Source organism: Mustela putorius, unplaced genomic scaffold (assembly GCF_011764305.1).
Source record: "Mustela putorius furo isolate JIRA1106 unplaced genomic scaffold, ASM1176430v1.1 tig00003932_pilon_pilon_pilon:0A:0A, whole genome shotgun sequence".
In the NCBI taxonomy this organism is placed as follows: domain Eukaryota; kingdom Metazoa; phylum Chordata; class Mammalia; order Carnivora; family Mustelidae; genus Mustela; species Mustela putorius.
Genome location: NW_025422077.1, coordinates 10,929,767 through 10,943,623, shown reverse-complemented (window position 1 = coordinate 10,943,623; position 13,857 = coordinate 10,929,767). Strand labels below are relative to the sequence as shown.

The following is a 13,857-nucleotide window of genomic DNA, read 5'->3' as shown; positions in this document are numbered from 1 at the left end:
TATATGAAAGGCCCTCCCCTTTAAATGAGTCTCTGCTATTGATATCTTACTGAAACTGAAGTCAACCCTCCGTCCCAACATTTGTCCTTTTAAAGTGCTCAAGTTGTAAATGTGGTAGAAGTTATTAGAAATAACTTATTTGTTGGTGTCTCCTAGGACTTAAGAAAAGTTCCCCTGTAACTTGTACTTCCCCCTCACCAGGCTAAAACCCAGCTGAGCTGCTGGGACTAGAATTACTCTATATCATCAGCAAGATGCCCGGACAACTACGCCAGACACACCACACTCTCAGAGCCCTACCCCGTGTGCTGGTGTACTAGTTCTCAAGGAGTGTCCGCATTTCATAGCCACTTCATTTTTGGTCGTGATAGCTCCCAGGACACAGTGAATACTAAAATTTAAGTTGTATGTGCAGAATATTCCAAGGGAAAGTGGGGCTGGCTGGTTTGGTCAGTAGAATATAAAACTCTTGATCTTAGGGTCGTGAGTTTGAACCCTAAATTGGTTGTAGAGATTACTTAAAAAATAAAAATAATTTACAAAAGAGAATTCCAAGGACCAGGACCCCTACTATTACAACTGTTGCCTGGAGAATTCGAATTAGTCAGTCTGAAACAGACCACGACCCAGGCACAGACATGTGAGTGAGGCTGCAGACCAGTACCTGCATGATAGCTGTGGGCAATGCGAGGAACAGAAATGCAGAATCCTCGAGCGGAATGCAGGTGGTGCCATCGTCCGCAAGCAGGAGGCCAACTGGACAACGACAGCTTGCCTTGGATCGCGGGCTCAGAAGGCACAAGTGAGAACAGCGGGCGTCCAGACAGGGATTAGGAGCCTTGGGCTGGAGTACTTCGTGCATTATCTGTAAGAGAGTAGCTGGATGTCACCGGGCCTTGTTGAATCCTCACAAACAGCAAGTGAATAACCCTTGCTTTTTAATCACGATAGAAGGAGGTCACTACAGTCTGTACTTGGGAAGGTCATATAGGTAGCCTTTTCGGGGAGAATTGGGGGATTTTTTTTTTTAAATATTTTATTTATGTATTTGACAGAGAAAGACACAGCGAGAGAGGGAAACACAAGCAGGGGGAGTGGGAGAGGGAGAAGCAGGCTTCCCGCTGAGCAGGGAGCCCAATGTGGGGCTCGATCCCAACACCCTGGGATGCTTAAGGGCTGACACTTAAGGGTGCCCCTAGGGGAATATATCTGAAGAGTACACTGGAGACCTTGAGTCCATGAGGCTGCTGGGAACGTTTGATGAGAACAGCCCTGCTCTTGCCTGTTGTCTTCTTCACGCGCTGTACTGTTCTCGTCTTCATGTCAGACCAGAAGACTTCATCTTCAAACACAGCGACCGAAAAGGGGCTCCTGATTTGTGTTAGCTGCAACATCTAAAATGGGGGTGATGAGGTTTCTGGGAGGAGTTTTATACAAAGCATGAGACATCTCACACAGCCTGATACCAAGGAATACTTACGCTAACACCAGTACCATCCAGATTAGCAGAGCCAATACAGTGAAACTGGTCATCAGACCAGAATATCTTCCAGCTCAACCGGTCGAGAGCTATGCTGGTTGGCCAGCCGAGACCTTGACTGATGAGGACTTTCCTGCCGCTACCGTCCATCCCTGCTTGTTCTATTTGAGGTTCTCCTCCGATTTCAGACCAGTACATTAACCTGTGTGGACAAAAGTCAGCTGTAAAGTGTTACTTCACAGACAATATCAATACATTCCTTGAAACGCTGATTTCTAGCCCAATTATTTTTTCCTCAAAATTGGTCTATGCCATAAGTGAAACTGTGAAGTAAAAGAGAGTTTCCCTGGAAATCTTAGGGTGCACATTCATCATCACGTGGGGATAAAATATCATGATGGTTATAAGCAGCCAAGGAACATAGTAGCTCCTGGACCTGGAAAATAGGGAACCTGTCTTTTTCTCCTGGGCTGACTCTATGGGAAAGGTGTACCTCGGACTTCACTGGTCACAGTCAAGGCCAATAGACGCCTCAGTAACTATTGCCAGTTTCCTGAGGACCATGGTAACAGATTCCTGGTAGAAGGTATTGAAAAGGGGAGAAAGCAGATAGAGGGTACCCAGTCCGGATCACCTCTCAGTCCTAAGTTTTGCTCCATCTTGCTCTTACATTTAGGACACGCATGGCCACCGCAATGACGGCTGGGCTCTGACAGTTAGGAAATGTTGTTTCCAAGTTTCTGGACTTCTCCAGAGAGAAAGGACTCTGGATGGAAGAACCTTGATTCACCCTCACACGCAATTATTTTCCCCACTACTACCAAGCCCATTCATGTAAATTAAACACTTCTCTTGAGTGCCTGGGTGGCTCATTCAGTTAGGCATCTGACTTTTGATTTCAGCTCAGGTCATGATCCCCAGGTCCCGGGATCGAGCCCCATGTCGGGCTCTGCACTCTGTGGGGAGCCTGCTTGAGAATTCTCTCTGCCCTTCTCCCGCTTGCCCTTTCTCTCTCTCTCCCTCTCGCAAATAAATAAATAAATCTTAAAAAAAAAAATAAATAAACACCATCCCTAATTCCATTCTTTTTCCTCCTGCCATTTAAAGCCATAAAAAAAATATACCTCTGAAGGGAGAATTATGTTCACAGAAGAAAGTTTAGGTGAGCCACCAAGTGCAAACACCTATACCAAACTTCACTGAAATAAAGAACTTTTATCAGAAGCTTTTAAGATTATTATATGTATGGTTGACCCACATCACCATAAGATTTAAAGTCAAGTCAGGTATGTTTTTTAGTCCTTCTGTGTTGAGTGAACAGCTCCAAAGTAGAACTAAAGAGGAATGATGCACTTGAGCAACTTGACTGGCGTTCTGAACCCTGGACTCACCCATTTAGCGGATCTAAAGCCAAAGACCGTGGCTGAGCCAAGTCATCGCCCAGGACAATCGTGTGCTCGCATCTTCCTCTCCACACAGCCGTCAGCTGAATGGCCAAAATCTGGCCTGCCGCCCCATCCACCCAGTAGAGGTTCCTCCCAATCCAGTCGACCGCTACACATTCTGACTTCATCCCTGAAGAGAGAGTGGAAACCATGCTGCACGTGAATCCAGGCTGAGTCACGGCTCTTGCTAGGTTTCAGATTGTAGGCATCAGACTCGAAAACCATGTTAAGTCATCCTACAACTGGTGCACGCGTCTCCATCAGAGCAATTTCTATTTGCAGAGGAGGATGACCATTAGAAATAGAGGCCACTGGCTGACTCGCATGGTCTACTGAGGTGACAAAGCAGCTTTCCATCTCTAGCCCACTAGCAGGCCTCGGTCCCTTTTAGTGGAGAAGATTTCACTGAATCAACGTTTAGACTGTTAACGACCATTTCATTCTGCGTGCTATATGTAGTTCGTAAGGGCAGGATGAAGCCCGCATGGGACATACCCTTCACCACGGTCCCTTTCCTCTTTGTGTCCATACTAATCCACTTAATGCTTTCTGCACCAGGATCTATCCAGAAGACCTTCTGCCCCACTAAGTCATAGTCAATGGAGAAGATCATCACATTCTTGTCCACAGTTGTCAGAATGTCCTCCTTCAAGCTCCTCAAGCCGTAGAGGAGAAGGTTGAACTGAATCGCCACCAGCAGGATGGGTTCGGTACCTGCCAGATAAGAACTGCGTTCAGCGTGTGGCCTTATGGAGCCTGAACGCTGAGCTCAGCACTGGCTAAGGAACCAGAAAGCAAAGTAGCCTTTGCCTTCTCGCTGCCAGGGCTGGGGGTAGCCCGGTAGTTCACCCCTCGATGTGCTGCTTCTGCTAATACCCACCATTTAAAGATACTTAGAATAAAGTCATGATTAGCATAAGCTAGGAAAAAAGACATTTCTAACTAAGTATTTAGGCTCAGGTGAGCAGGAAAGAAGGGCTTGTCAAGACTTTTGACACTTATCCTAACTTGAGGTAAGGCTGACCTGTGGCTAGAGGGACCCGAGCCGTCATCACGACAGCTTATCTGTAGACACCTTCCTAGATCTAATTCCATCTGAAATACTGCATTTAAAAAGGGGATCTGGAAAATGTTCTAGGCTTGCTCGGCAGGCACAAGCAGGCAGGAGCGTTTAAGACTTGAGAAAGAAGGTCTGCCTTTGTATTCCTGGAGAGTCAGGACTTGGAAGTTCCTGACCCAGGGCTCAGGAGACATCAGGGTTCCGGCTTACCTGCTGCTTTACAGGTGTGGCCATCGGGCTCCAGTGAGTAGCCAGGGTGACAGGTGCAGCGGTAGGAGCCCTGGGTGTTGACACAGGTCTGACTGCAAGGCTGACCAGCTGGCTTCCGGCACTCGTCCACATCCTTGCAGACCTGGCCACTGCTCCCCAGCTCGAAGCCTTGCTCACAAGCACATACCTGAAGGGATTTCAAGAACACTGAGACTTCCTAAAGACACTGACACATAACCCTGATGAAAACACCTGACTTTGCTATTTAAAGCACATGGTGATGTACTTGATTTCAGCAGCTCGAAATGAAAAGTTCTGAAAACCAACTTTGCTTTAAGTTGTCATTCTTTCAGTCTTATCAGTGCCACTGCACACCTCACACCCTTGCTACCACAGTGGGTCCTGAGTTAACGTAGGGGTCCGAGTTCAGCCCAGGACACCGAGAATCCCAGCAGAACCAGTAAGAGGCATGGAGACTGAACTGAATGGGCTGCCTGCCAAGGGAGAGGTTACCATGATCAGACATCAGAACACTATATTCTTCTACTTGCCCATCAGAGTCAAGGTCACGATGTTCAGTCAGCTGATAATGTTAGACCAGAACATGGGCAGTCCTCGATTTAAGGGCAGATCACATTCCAAATACACATATGGAAGACAAGTCCATAAAAACATCAGGCTTAGTCCCAAATGTCACCCCAAGCTCAGAGCTACAGAGTTACACCCACAGCAGAGTTTCTGGAGACTGGGTGGTCAAGTTCTAGGAGACACGACCCAGGGGAGGAACCTGACAGGACTCCACAGGAGCCAGGAGGGGCTCAGCGGACACGAGAGGACAGGTCAGGACAGCTCAGCCACGGAAGACGGAGGGTTTCACGAGCAGTAAGGACCGACCGACGAGTTCCCCCCGTCCCTAGACTCAGTTTACAGCCACCGGCAAGCAGTAGTGGCGTGAACTCACAGGCCCGTGCGGGGACCGGTAGCAGGCGTGGGAACACCGCGCCCCGCTGCATGCTGACGACAGGCACATTCCACCTTCATCGGAGCCGTCTGCACAGTCCTCCTTCCCGTCACACAGCAGGCGGAGGTCGAGGCAGCCGAGGGAGCGGCACTGGAACTCAGAGCTCGGGCACTTCTCGGGGCGGCCTCGAGAGGATGATTATCTACTGTTATAGCATCTGCTCCCTGCCGCCCCGAACACCCCTTCCACGGCAAGGATGTGCAATCAAGACACCCCGTCCTGTCAGGGCCAGTGGCACCTGCCGGCTGAGCTGGCTTCTCGTGCCAAGAGGAAGCAAGCAGTCGGTGCCCCTGGAAGCCCCCGCCCTCAGGGGGAGCCCGCACACTTACACCCAGCCTCGTCGCTGCCGTCCTCACAATCTCTCTGCCCGTCACAGCGCCACACGTCAGGCACGCATTGGTCTCCGCCGGCACAGGACCACTGCCTGGAGCCACAGCGAAGCTTCTCGGGTTCACAGTCCTGAGCGGACAGTAACTCAGTCAGCGAAACCAGCACTCAGAGCCCAGGATGGGGTTCTTGGAGGGAGAAAGAGCCTGGCTTACAAGATAATGCTCGAGTCCCTTTTGCAAGGGGGCCAGAGAAGCCCCAAGACTCAGAAAAACATTTTCAGCAGGTATTTAAGGGAAGAGGTGTAGGTAAAGCGAACTTGGCCATGAAGAGAAAAGAAAGGTCTTATTTTGTCCAATCGGGGCATCTTCATATAAGAAATCTAAGAATAAGGGCGCCTGGGTGGCTCAGTGGGTTAAGCCTCTACCTTCAGCTCAGGTCATGATGTCAGGGTCCTGGGATCGAGCCCCGCATCGGGTTCTCTGCTCAGCAGGGAGCCTGCTTCCCCCTCTCCCTCTGCCTGCCTCTCTGCCTACTTGTGATCTCTCTTGCTCTCTGCCAAATAAATAAACAAAATCTTTAAAAAAAAAAAAGAAGAAGAAGAAGAAGAAGAAAGAAAGAAAGAAAAGAAATCTAGGAATAAGAATGATAAGAATGTGCTCTAGAAACTTTTCTTTAGAATTCCTTTGCCATTTGGGGTCACCTGGGTGGCTCAGCTGGTGAAGCGTCTCCCTTCAGCTCAGATCCTGATCTCAGGGTCCTGGGACCAAGGCCCGCTTCATGCTCCCTGCTCAGTGGCGAGTCTGCTTCTCCCTCTGCCTCTCCCTTTTCCCCTGCTCTCGCTCTCAAATAAATAAATAAAATCTTTAAGAAAAAAAAAAAGAAGAATTATTCCTTTGCCATTTCCAAAACCACCCCTAGCCCATTGACATTCTGGCCTCCCTTGCACCTCCCCTGACGTGGACACTGTGCTTGGGGGCAGCACATGCTAGAGAAGGGGAGGGGACACCTGTCCCCCTGCTAACAGCCCTGAACCTTCACAGGCATTCTCACCCCCTCAGGCGCCATGAGGCCTATCTCCTACCCATGTGACAGACGAGAAAGTAGAACATGAGGGAGTAAGTGTTTTCTTCGGGTCAAACGCAAGCAGCAGGATTCAAGCCAGACTGCACCTCCCACAACGTGGCAGGGTCGTGGCTGCTCAGTGACAGGGAGGCAGAGCTTTGGAGCAGGTCTCTGGGGGGACATTTATACCAGAGCCATGAAGACCCAACACTTGCAAACCTACAATAAAAAGTCACTTAAACATTTGCCTTTTGACAAGAGATCTTCTCACTCCAGACACCCTGATGTCATGATGAGTGGCTCTCTGGGCAGGAGGGATGAGAAGCCTTCCTTCTCTGTTCTTGGGTTTTCTCACACTTTCCACGGGAAGACACATGATCCGGCTGTGAGGGGAAATCGGTTTTTCTGGAGAAGGGTGCCCTCCCTACCTTCTCATCCATCCCGTCTTCACAGTCAAAGTCACGGTCACAGAGCCACGCCACGGGCACACACTCTCCGCTGCCCCGGCACTTCACCTCCCCCGACGGACACCGCAGCGGCCAGGCCACAGAGCAGCCGTCCTCATCCGAGTGGTCCAGGCAGTCTCGGTTCCCGTCGCAGCGCAGAAAGTGCGAGATGCATTGGCCGTTCTCGCACTGAAATTCAAAGGCGCTGCACTTCACCTGAACTAGAAAACAAGGCTTTGGGTAAGAAGTCAGCCAGATGTGGAAGCCATTTGAGGGCACGTGGAGGATTTGAAGACTTTCCAGTTTTCTGCTGTCACCTGGGGAACTAACCCGCAGCCCTCGAGGTGGTTAAATAGTCTTAGGATAGATAAGTCCTACTAAATAGCCCAGAAGAACCCTGTCTCGGAGAATGAGGGCTGGGGGACAGGCAGGGGGCACACATGGAAGGACACTGGGAGAGGCTGAGGAGTAGGACTCCTCTCTGGGACCTTACTGTCATCCATGAGGAGAGAAAGTCTCTCATGACATCCAACATACCCTACATGTTATGTTCTTGGGCTCAGTTCCTACAGATAGAAGTTGCTTGACTTGGCTCAAGAAAAAAGCTTAGGTCCTATGCAAAACCATAAATATGCATTGAAAAGGAAATTATACCCAGTGTTCCTTCCTGCCTCTCCTGATGTTCTTCTCGTAAACCCAAGTGCACGGATACTGTCCAGCTACTCCATGGCCTCTGCATTCAAATCTGTCATGATACCTCACCCAGCTTCCTCTTCTTCCCATTTCAATTCTCCAAATTCTCTCTCCTACCCTATTCCCACAATGTGATTAAGGGCCTTGAAACAGGCCACCGGGAAGACTAAAAAGAAAGATGGCGTATCCTAACGAAAAGAGGGGAAAGCAATCACACCTAAAGATAAGGATGGCCGACCACACGAGAAGACCTAGGATCAAAATTAAAATCTTCAAGATGGTCGATTCTTGCTCAAGCAACATTGCGAAGAGTAGACTAGTTTTCCACTAATGGGAATCTTGTCACAAAGAGAGAAGTGTTGTACCACGATCTCCAACATCCAACTCAGACCCTTTCATCCAATCTGCTAACTTTGTGGTAAGTCCTGTCCGTCTTCGCTATTTGCAGATTCTTTATTTACACATTCACCTACTTGCCAAAATTCATACCCCCACCCTCAAATCCATGCTCCCACGCTTTCACGGTCATCTGAAGATACGCCTACACAAAGCAGAAAAACACTTGTGTCCCCGAGCACGCGTTTCCAGCTGAGGTGGAACAAGGCGACGCTCTGCCTTCTAGTTTCCATCCTCACACTGGAAACAAGTGTCCTTTCCAAAGTCTCTTTAGAGCCATAGTTCCCACATGTTTGTACTCTGGGGGAATTCTGCTGTTGAAAAGCTCCCCCCAAGGGCAGAGCGGAAATGTGGTCTGGCGTTCCTAGTGCGAGACATCGAGAGCCGCCTCGCGGAGCAAACGCTGTGTCAAGCTTTGTTGGGGCAGGTGTTATCGTGCTGGGGTCGCGGCTTCAGTGTCAATGAGCTGACAATGTGCATATCAAGTAGTCTCTAAACAGCCTGCACTAAAGTAAGGTTTTATGTTGGTCAGTCGACACAAGTACTGTCACGAGAGAGTCTCAGAAATGTTGCCCTGTGTCTCTTCTATGGGCAGTGATATGAGGTCTGTGCATTCGGGATCGGTGGCAACCTCGTAGAACACAAGGCCGCCGACGTGAGCCGCACGGCACTTACCGCATCCTTGTTCATCGCTCCTGTCAGAACAGTCGGGGTGGCCATCACACAGCCAGCTCTTGGGGACACAGCGAGTCTCGTTGTCACAACGCAGAGAACAATCTTCAGCGGGCTTCCAGCAGCCCAGCTCGTCAGACCCATCGGAGCACTGCTGAGCCCCATCACAGCGGAAGGTCTCCTCAATGCACTGGTTTCCGTTCAGACACCGGAAGAGCCCTACGACGGGAAGGACCGGGGGTTTGCACCGTCTGCTCAGTCCTACTGAAGGCTGAAAGTTAGATGAACGCCCCCTCACTCTGGGGCTTAAGGGGTAGACTACATCCTATCTGATCAAGCTCTATAGCTTATCTAATCCCTAAGCAAGCTTTAATAAAGTGCTCAGGTCAGTTAAATTAACCAGCTGAACGAGGCTGTTTCAGTAATAAGGACTCCTATTGGTTTGGGTACTTGAACAACTTACAGAAAATCACTGCCAAATCTGTTCTAAGTGGTCCATTCTGGTCGGCTTATGGCTCAGCCTTTATAAAGGCAAACCCTGGAACACTTAAGCAAATTTAAGGAGGCAAGGAAGCAATAGTTAAAAATTACACCCGGTAAAACGTCCGACTTAACGTGATAAAACGGACACTGGCAGCGTCCGTATTCCAACAGACTAGGACCTTTAGCTACGACACTTTACCGAGGGGAGGCAAGGGTACCTGTGATCAACGCTGCTCACTCCTACCACGTGGCATTCCTCCTGACACAGAGACAGACCTGGTCTGCTGCAGAACCGGGCACAGTCCCCTTCGTCTGAGCCGTCCTGACAGTCCGGCTTGCCATCGCAGAGGTACTCCCGAGAAACGCATTCCTCCCCGTTCCGACAGGGGACAGAAGACAGGGTACAGAGCAATGGGGGTGCAAGAGGAAGCGCGGAAGGACCATCTGCGGCCACCCCTTCAAGCTCAGGATCTGCAATAAACAGTGGCGTCGGCAAGGCTGGCCCTGGGCTCCGGGCACCGGAGACTTGCTTCTGCGGCCACCTCCTCCCAGAGCCAGGTTGGGGCCCGGCAGCTACGTGTGCCTCCCTTGTAAGAAGAAAACAGTGAAATGGCCTCAAAGCCTAGATCCTTCGGTCAGACGTGATCCATTGGCCCATCATCATCTAACGGCTTTACATTTGGGCAAATTGTTTTCTCCTTCACGCCTAATAACTTCTTCTCCTGCCTGATACTAGCTGCTAGGATTGAAAAATAAAATTTCGGGCACCTGGGGGGCTCAGTTTTTAAGCCTCAGTCTGCTTTTGGCTCAGGTCATGATCCCGGGATCTTAGGACTAGGGCCCCCATAGGGCTCCCTGCTTGGTAAGAAGCCTGCTTCTCCCTCTCCCACTTCCCCTATTTGGGTTCCCTCTCTCGCTGTGTCTCTCTCTGTCAAATAAATAAAATCTTAAAAAAAAAAAATAAATAAAGTTTCTGTAGACAGGGCCTGGTTCTGGCTCACTCCCTGCTACAGCCCTATAACCAAGCTGCAGCCGCCCACCCCACCTCCTGTGATAGGATTTTGGCTTTGTCTGCCTCAAGGTCCAGAAACTAACTTTTTGGCTCTGGGCCAAAGGCTTATGTGAAGAGGGAAAAGCAGCCATCAGCAGGGTAATCTGAACTACCGGGGCAGCTCCAACAGCCAGGGGGACCTGCCCCGGTGTCCACAGCCCCTGGATGGTTCCTCAAAGGGTCCTCTGCAAGATGCTGCTGCTGGGGGAAGGGAGTAACTTGGTAAAATCTGTTCGGGAAAGTGCTTCTGAACAAATTAAATGGATCTCTTTACCTCCAGATGAAGAGGTTTAAGATGCTAACATATGAGAGGACTCCCCAAAGGGGTTATGGTGGGCAAACTTCTGGAAGTTTTGCTGGGGGTCATGTCAATGTAGCAACTTTGAGAAACGTGTGTGTGTGACTCTTAATCCTCCAGGATAAGGACGAGTGAGGGGGAAGGCCTGTGGCACTGTGAGTACCGACAACAGCTAATACAAAGACCCCCCCCCCCCCCAGGATTTTACCCTCCGCAAACACACAGACCAGAGGCAAAGAAAGTGATTTCAAAGAAGAACCCCACAGAGGAAGACTCGCCTGGGACTTGCTGGTTCTCAGTCAGGATGATCAGTGTCCTCACATACGGCTCTTTGGACAAGGTGAAGGGCTCCAGTGTCCTCCTGTCCCACAGCAGGAGGGCTCCCCTGTGCACGGTCACCAGGTAGGGCTCGTGAGCCGCAAGAATGCCGTCACTCCAGGTCTTGTTCAAAGTGTATGTTCTGTTTTTTAGGAGACTCAGACTTTGCAAACCTAAGGAAGAGTCAAGTGCTTATAGGCTGGCGGAGAGTAACCTGTGTCGGGGTGGGGGGTAGGGACAGACGCATGGGTAGCCCTTGATTGAGAGTCAACGAGCCCCATTGAAAAGCCCAGACTCTTCCTATTGAGTTTTGTAGGTTTTAGTTTTGCAGTTAAAGATAGTCCCGGAAAGCGTTTAAAGCTCTAGGAACTGGAGATCTGCCACCTGTGAGCGTGAGGCAAGCCCTATCCTATCCTCAGGCAGCATGCAAACACACTCAGTTGCCCACACGAAGCCACCAGCCCTCAGGGGCAGCTCCTGGTGGAGAAGACGGTCGGAGCCGGCAGCTAGGCAGAAGTTGTATCTGGTACCCAGCGGACCGAGCACCTCTGCTTCATTTGCAAGGCAGGTTTGGGTTTGTTACGTCTGCTCATGGAGGCAGAGACCCATTCCGAACCAAAAGCGACTAAGCATGTTAGCTCTGCAGTTTTCTGCCTTTCAAGTCAAAAATCTAGACTTACCAAGGAAACTGAGTCTGAGCTGAGGGACGCGTGCCCAAGCCGTAACTATGAGAACCTAATTCAAGCCCAGGTCTAGCTAGTTCTCGGAATAAGCTCATTCCTCACGCAGTAACGAGCCTTACCACCACCGCTCCCCGGCTTCTACCAACCACTGCTCTGCGTGGCACTTACCTGACCCTTTGGCCGTCCAGAGGATGCTAGACGCGCCGAGGTCCAAGGTCATGTGGGTGTCTGCCGTCCAGGTGCCCGTCCAGACTTGCCGTCTGGTTTTGCCATCGAGGGTCATACTTTGCAAGTGCTTCCCACTCTCCACCCAGTAGAGCACTCTCTCTGGCCAGTCGAGAAGAAGATGCAGTATAATGCGGCCTGTTGTGTAGAGGGTCCAGGTGTCTGGGCCAGGGAGCCCAGTCTTCTGGATAGCACGTCGGTCACATGGCAGCCAGTACAAGTTCCCCGTGGATATGTCCACCTTTGCTGAGCAGACTGTGAGGGCGGGAAAGGAACTCCCATTAGGACATTCAAATACATTCGTGCACGCCCTTAACGTTTTGGAAGGGAGACACTCAGAGGGATGCGAAGCCTGGTCCCTAACGAGCCCACATACCTCGTTCACATGAGGGGTCCCATCAGACCTACTCTGGTTCTAGGCCCTTATCTGTCATACGAGCTCATGTGATCCTCACAACCTGCTGGTAAGAGAGACAGCCACTGCCTTTTAGGAGCTGTATATCTGAGCTGCAACACTTATGTTTGAACGCAGACATGCAACTCTGCTTTTGCCTCCCTCTTCGTCGGTTACGTAGGACAATCAATCAATGACATACCAAGTGCCTGGAACTGAAATCGCTACGGGAAGGCAGAGCCTGGGGGAAGTGTCACCACAGCAGTGGTATGGAAGGTCACCCGTAGAGTGGGCGGGGAGTGAGGAGACCTAGAGCTTGAGGACAGAGATAGGACAGGGACCAAGTATATAAAAGCCACAAAGTGGTAGCTTTTAAGCATAACAGACGTGGGCACTAGCCCACCAAGCACTCCCTACTCCCATTCTGCCCACTAGACCCACGTAAGTGGATCTCAGCTAGGCAGTACCTACCCTAGGGTGAGTACAGCTTTAAAGTTAAGAGCAGTATTGGGCTGGAAGTCAGACTGCCATTTTTGAAGCACATCCCAAGATAAGGTGTCAGCTAATTACTGTGGCTCAGTTCCTGCAAATGCGTGATAGGGACAGGGCTTCTCCCAGTTTTGAGGATTCGAGTCGGTACCTATGAAAAGCATAGGAGAGCATCTGTTCTTTGCACAAGCTTGGAATGGCCAGTTGTTGAATTCAGGAACACTGCAAGCTTGCTGTCCAATATAGTCATTTTTAAAATTAAATCACATCAATTTAACTGCACTTGAAACAAAAATACTCTGGTCCTTGCATTCCTGCACTTTGCTACTCCACGCTCCTTCCAAACTCTGTGATAAGTCACCTTACATTGTGAGCCTGAAACCTGCCACTGTGGGAGTATTTTCCACCAGAGGTATTGGCAAACCCTCCAAATCAGGGCTTGATTTGTTTTCAGTTTCATTTTCTAGACCAGGAACTGACAAAGAATGGCCCTGGGGCCAATTCCAACCTTTGGCGTGTTTTTGTAAATTCCAGGGGAACATACCATGGTCCCTAACGCACACACGGTGGTCGGCTCCTTTGCAGACGGAACAGCACAGTGCCCGACCAGCCTGAAATAGTTGCTGTCTGGCCTTTTATAGAAGGAGGCTGACAACCCTGGTCTGGACTTACGTGGCAGAGGAAAGTGTTCATATTGCCAATTAAACTTACATGCGTCACACCTATGCCCACGACATTTTAGAGACCACAGAAGTTGGGAAAACATTTTCCTAGATTTTGAAAACTATTTTCCAAATCCACAAATCAGTCCCTTTGGTCAATAAAGTAATTTCAATTAGTCTTCACTGCTACACTTCCCACTAGTTTACAGAAGCAACTGTCAAATTACGTTAGAGTAGGACTGTATTTGCTCTGATGGCAGCGACTCTGTGCCAAATTGGATCGCAGTCGAGCATTTATTCATAGTTGGATTTTGTTAAATTCTGATTGAACTGCAGCTATAAACTGCTTTTTTTATTCTGAATTCTTGGATCTGTAACCAATCTGAAAATCATGTACCTACATGAAATTTACAACAAAGAATGTTGTATAGTTTGTTAT

General features: G+C 49.7%; 1 protein-coding gene across 1 annotated transcript in view; it reads right to left on the bottom strand.

The window, feature by feature from the left end:
- LOC101691783 (prolow-density lipoprotein receptor-related protein 1) overlaps nucleotides 1-13,857 on the bottom strand; it is a 43,183-nt gene that overhangs the window by 11,389 nt on the left and 17,937 nt on the right. Inside the window, exons 14-26 of the mRNA XM_045069447.1 lie at nucleotides 11,817-12,128; nucleotides 10,926-11,138; nucleotides 9,575-9,769; nucleotides 8,819-9,034; nucleotides 7,037-7,275; nucleotides 5,546-5,675; nucleotides 5,157-5,341; nucleotides 4,196-4,382; nucleotides 3,421-3,639; nucleotides 2,872-3,055; nucleotides 1,481-1,682; nucleotides 1,230-1,394; nucleotides 665-865 (exon numbers count right to left, since the gene is read on the bottom strand). Coding sequence (XP_044925382.1) covers nucleotides 665-865; nucleotides 1,230-1,394; nucleotides 1,481-1,682; nucleotides 2,872-3,055; nucleotides 3,421-3,639; nucleotides 4,196-4,382; nucleotides 5,157-5,341; nucleotides 5,546-5,675; nucleotides 7,037-7,275; nucleotides 8,819-9,034; nucleotides 9,575-9,769; nucleotides 10,926-11,138; nucleotides 11,817-12,128 — 2,648 coding nt within the window. The remainder of the gene's footprint in view (nucleotides 1-664; nucleotides 866-1,229; nucleotides 1,395-1,480; nucleotides 1,683-2,871; nucleotides 3,056-3,420; nucleotides 3,640-4,195; nucleotides 4,383-5,156; nucleotides 5,342-5,545; nucleotides 5,676-7,036; nucleotides 7,276-8,818; nucleotides 9,035-9,574; nucleotides 9,770-10,925; nucleotides 11,139-11,816; nucleotides 12,129-13,857) is intronic.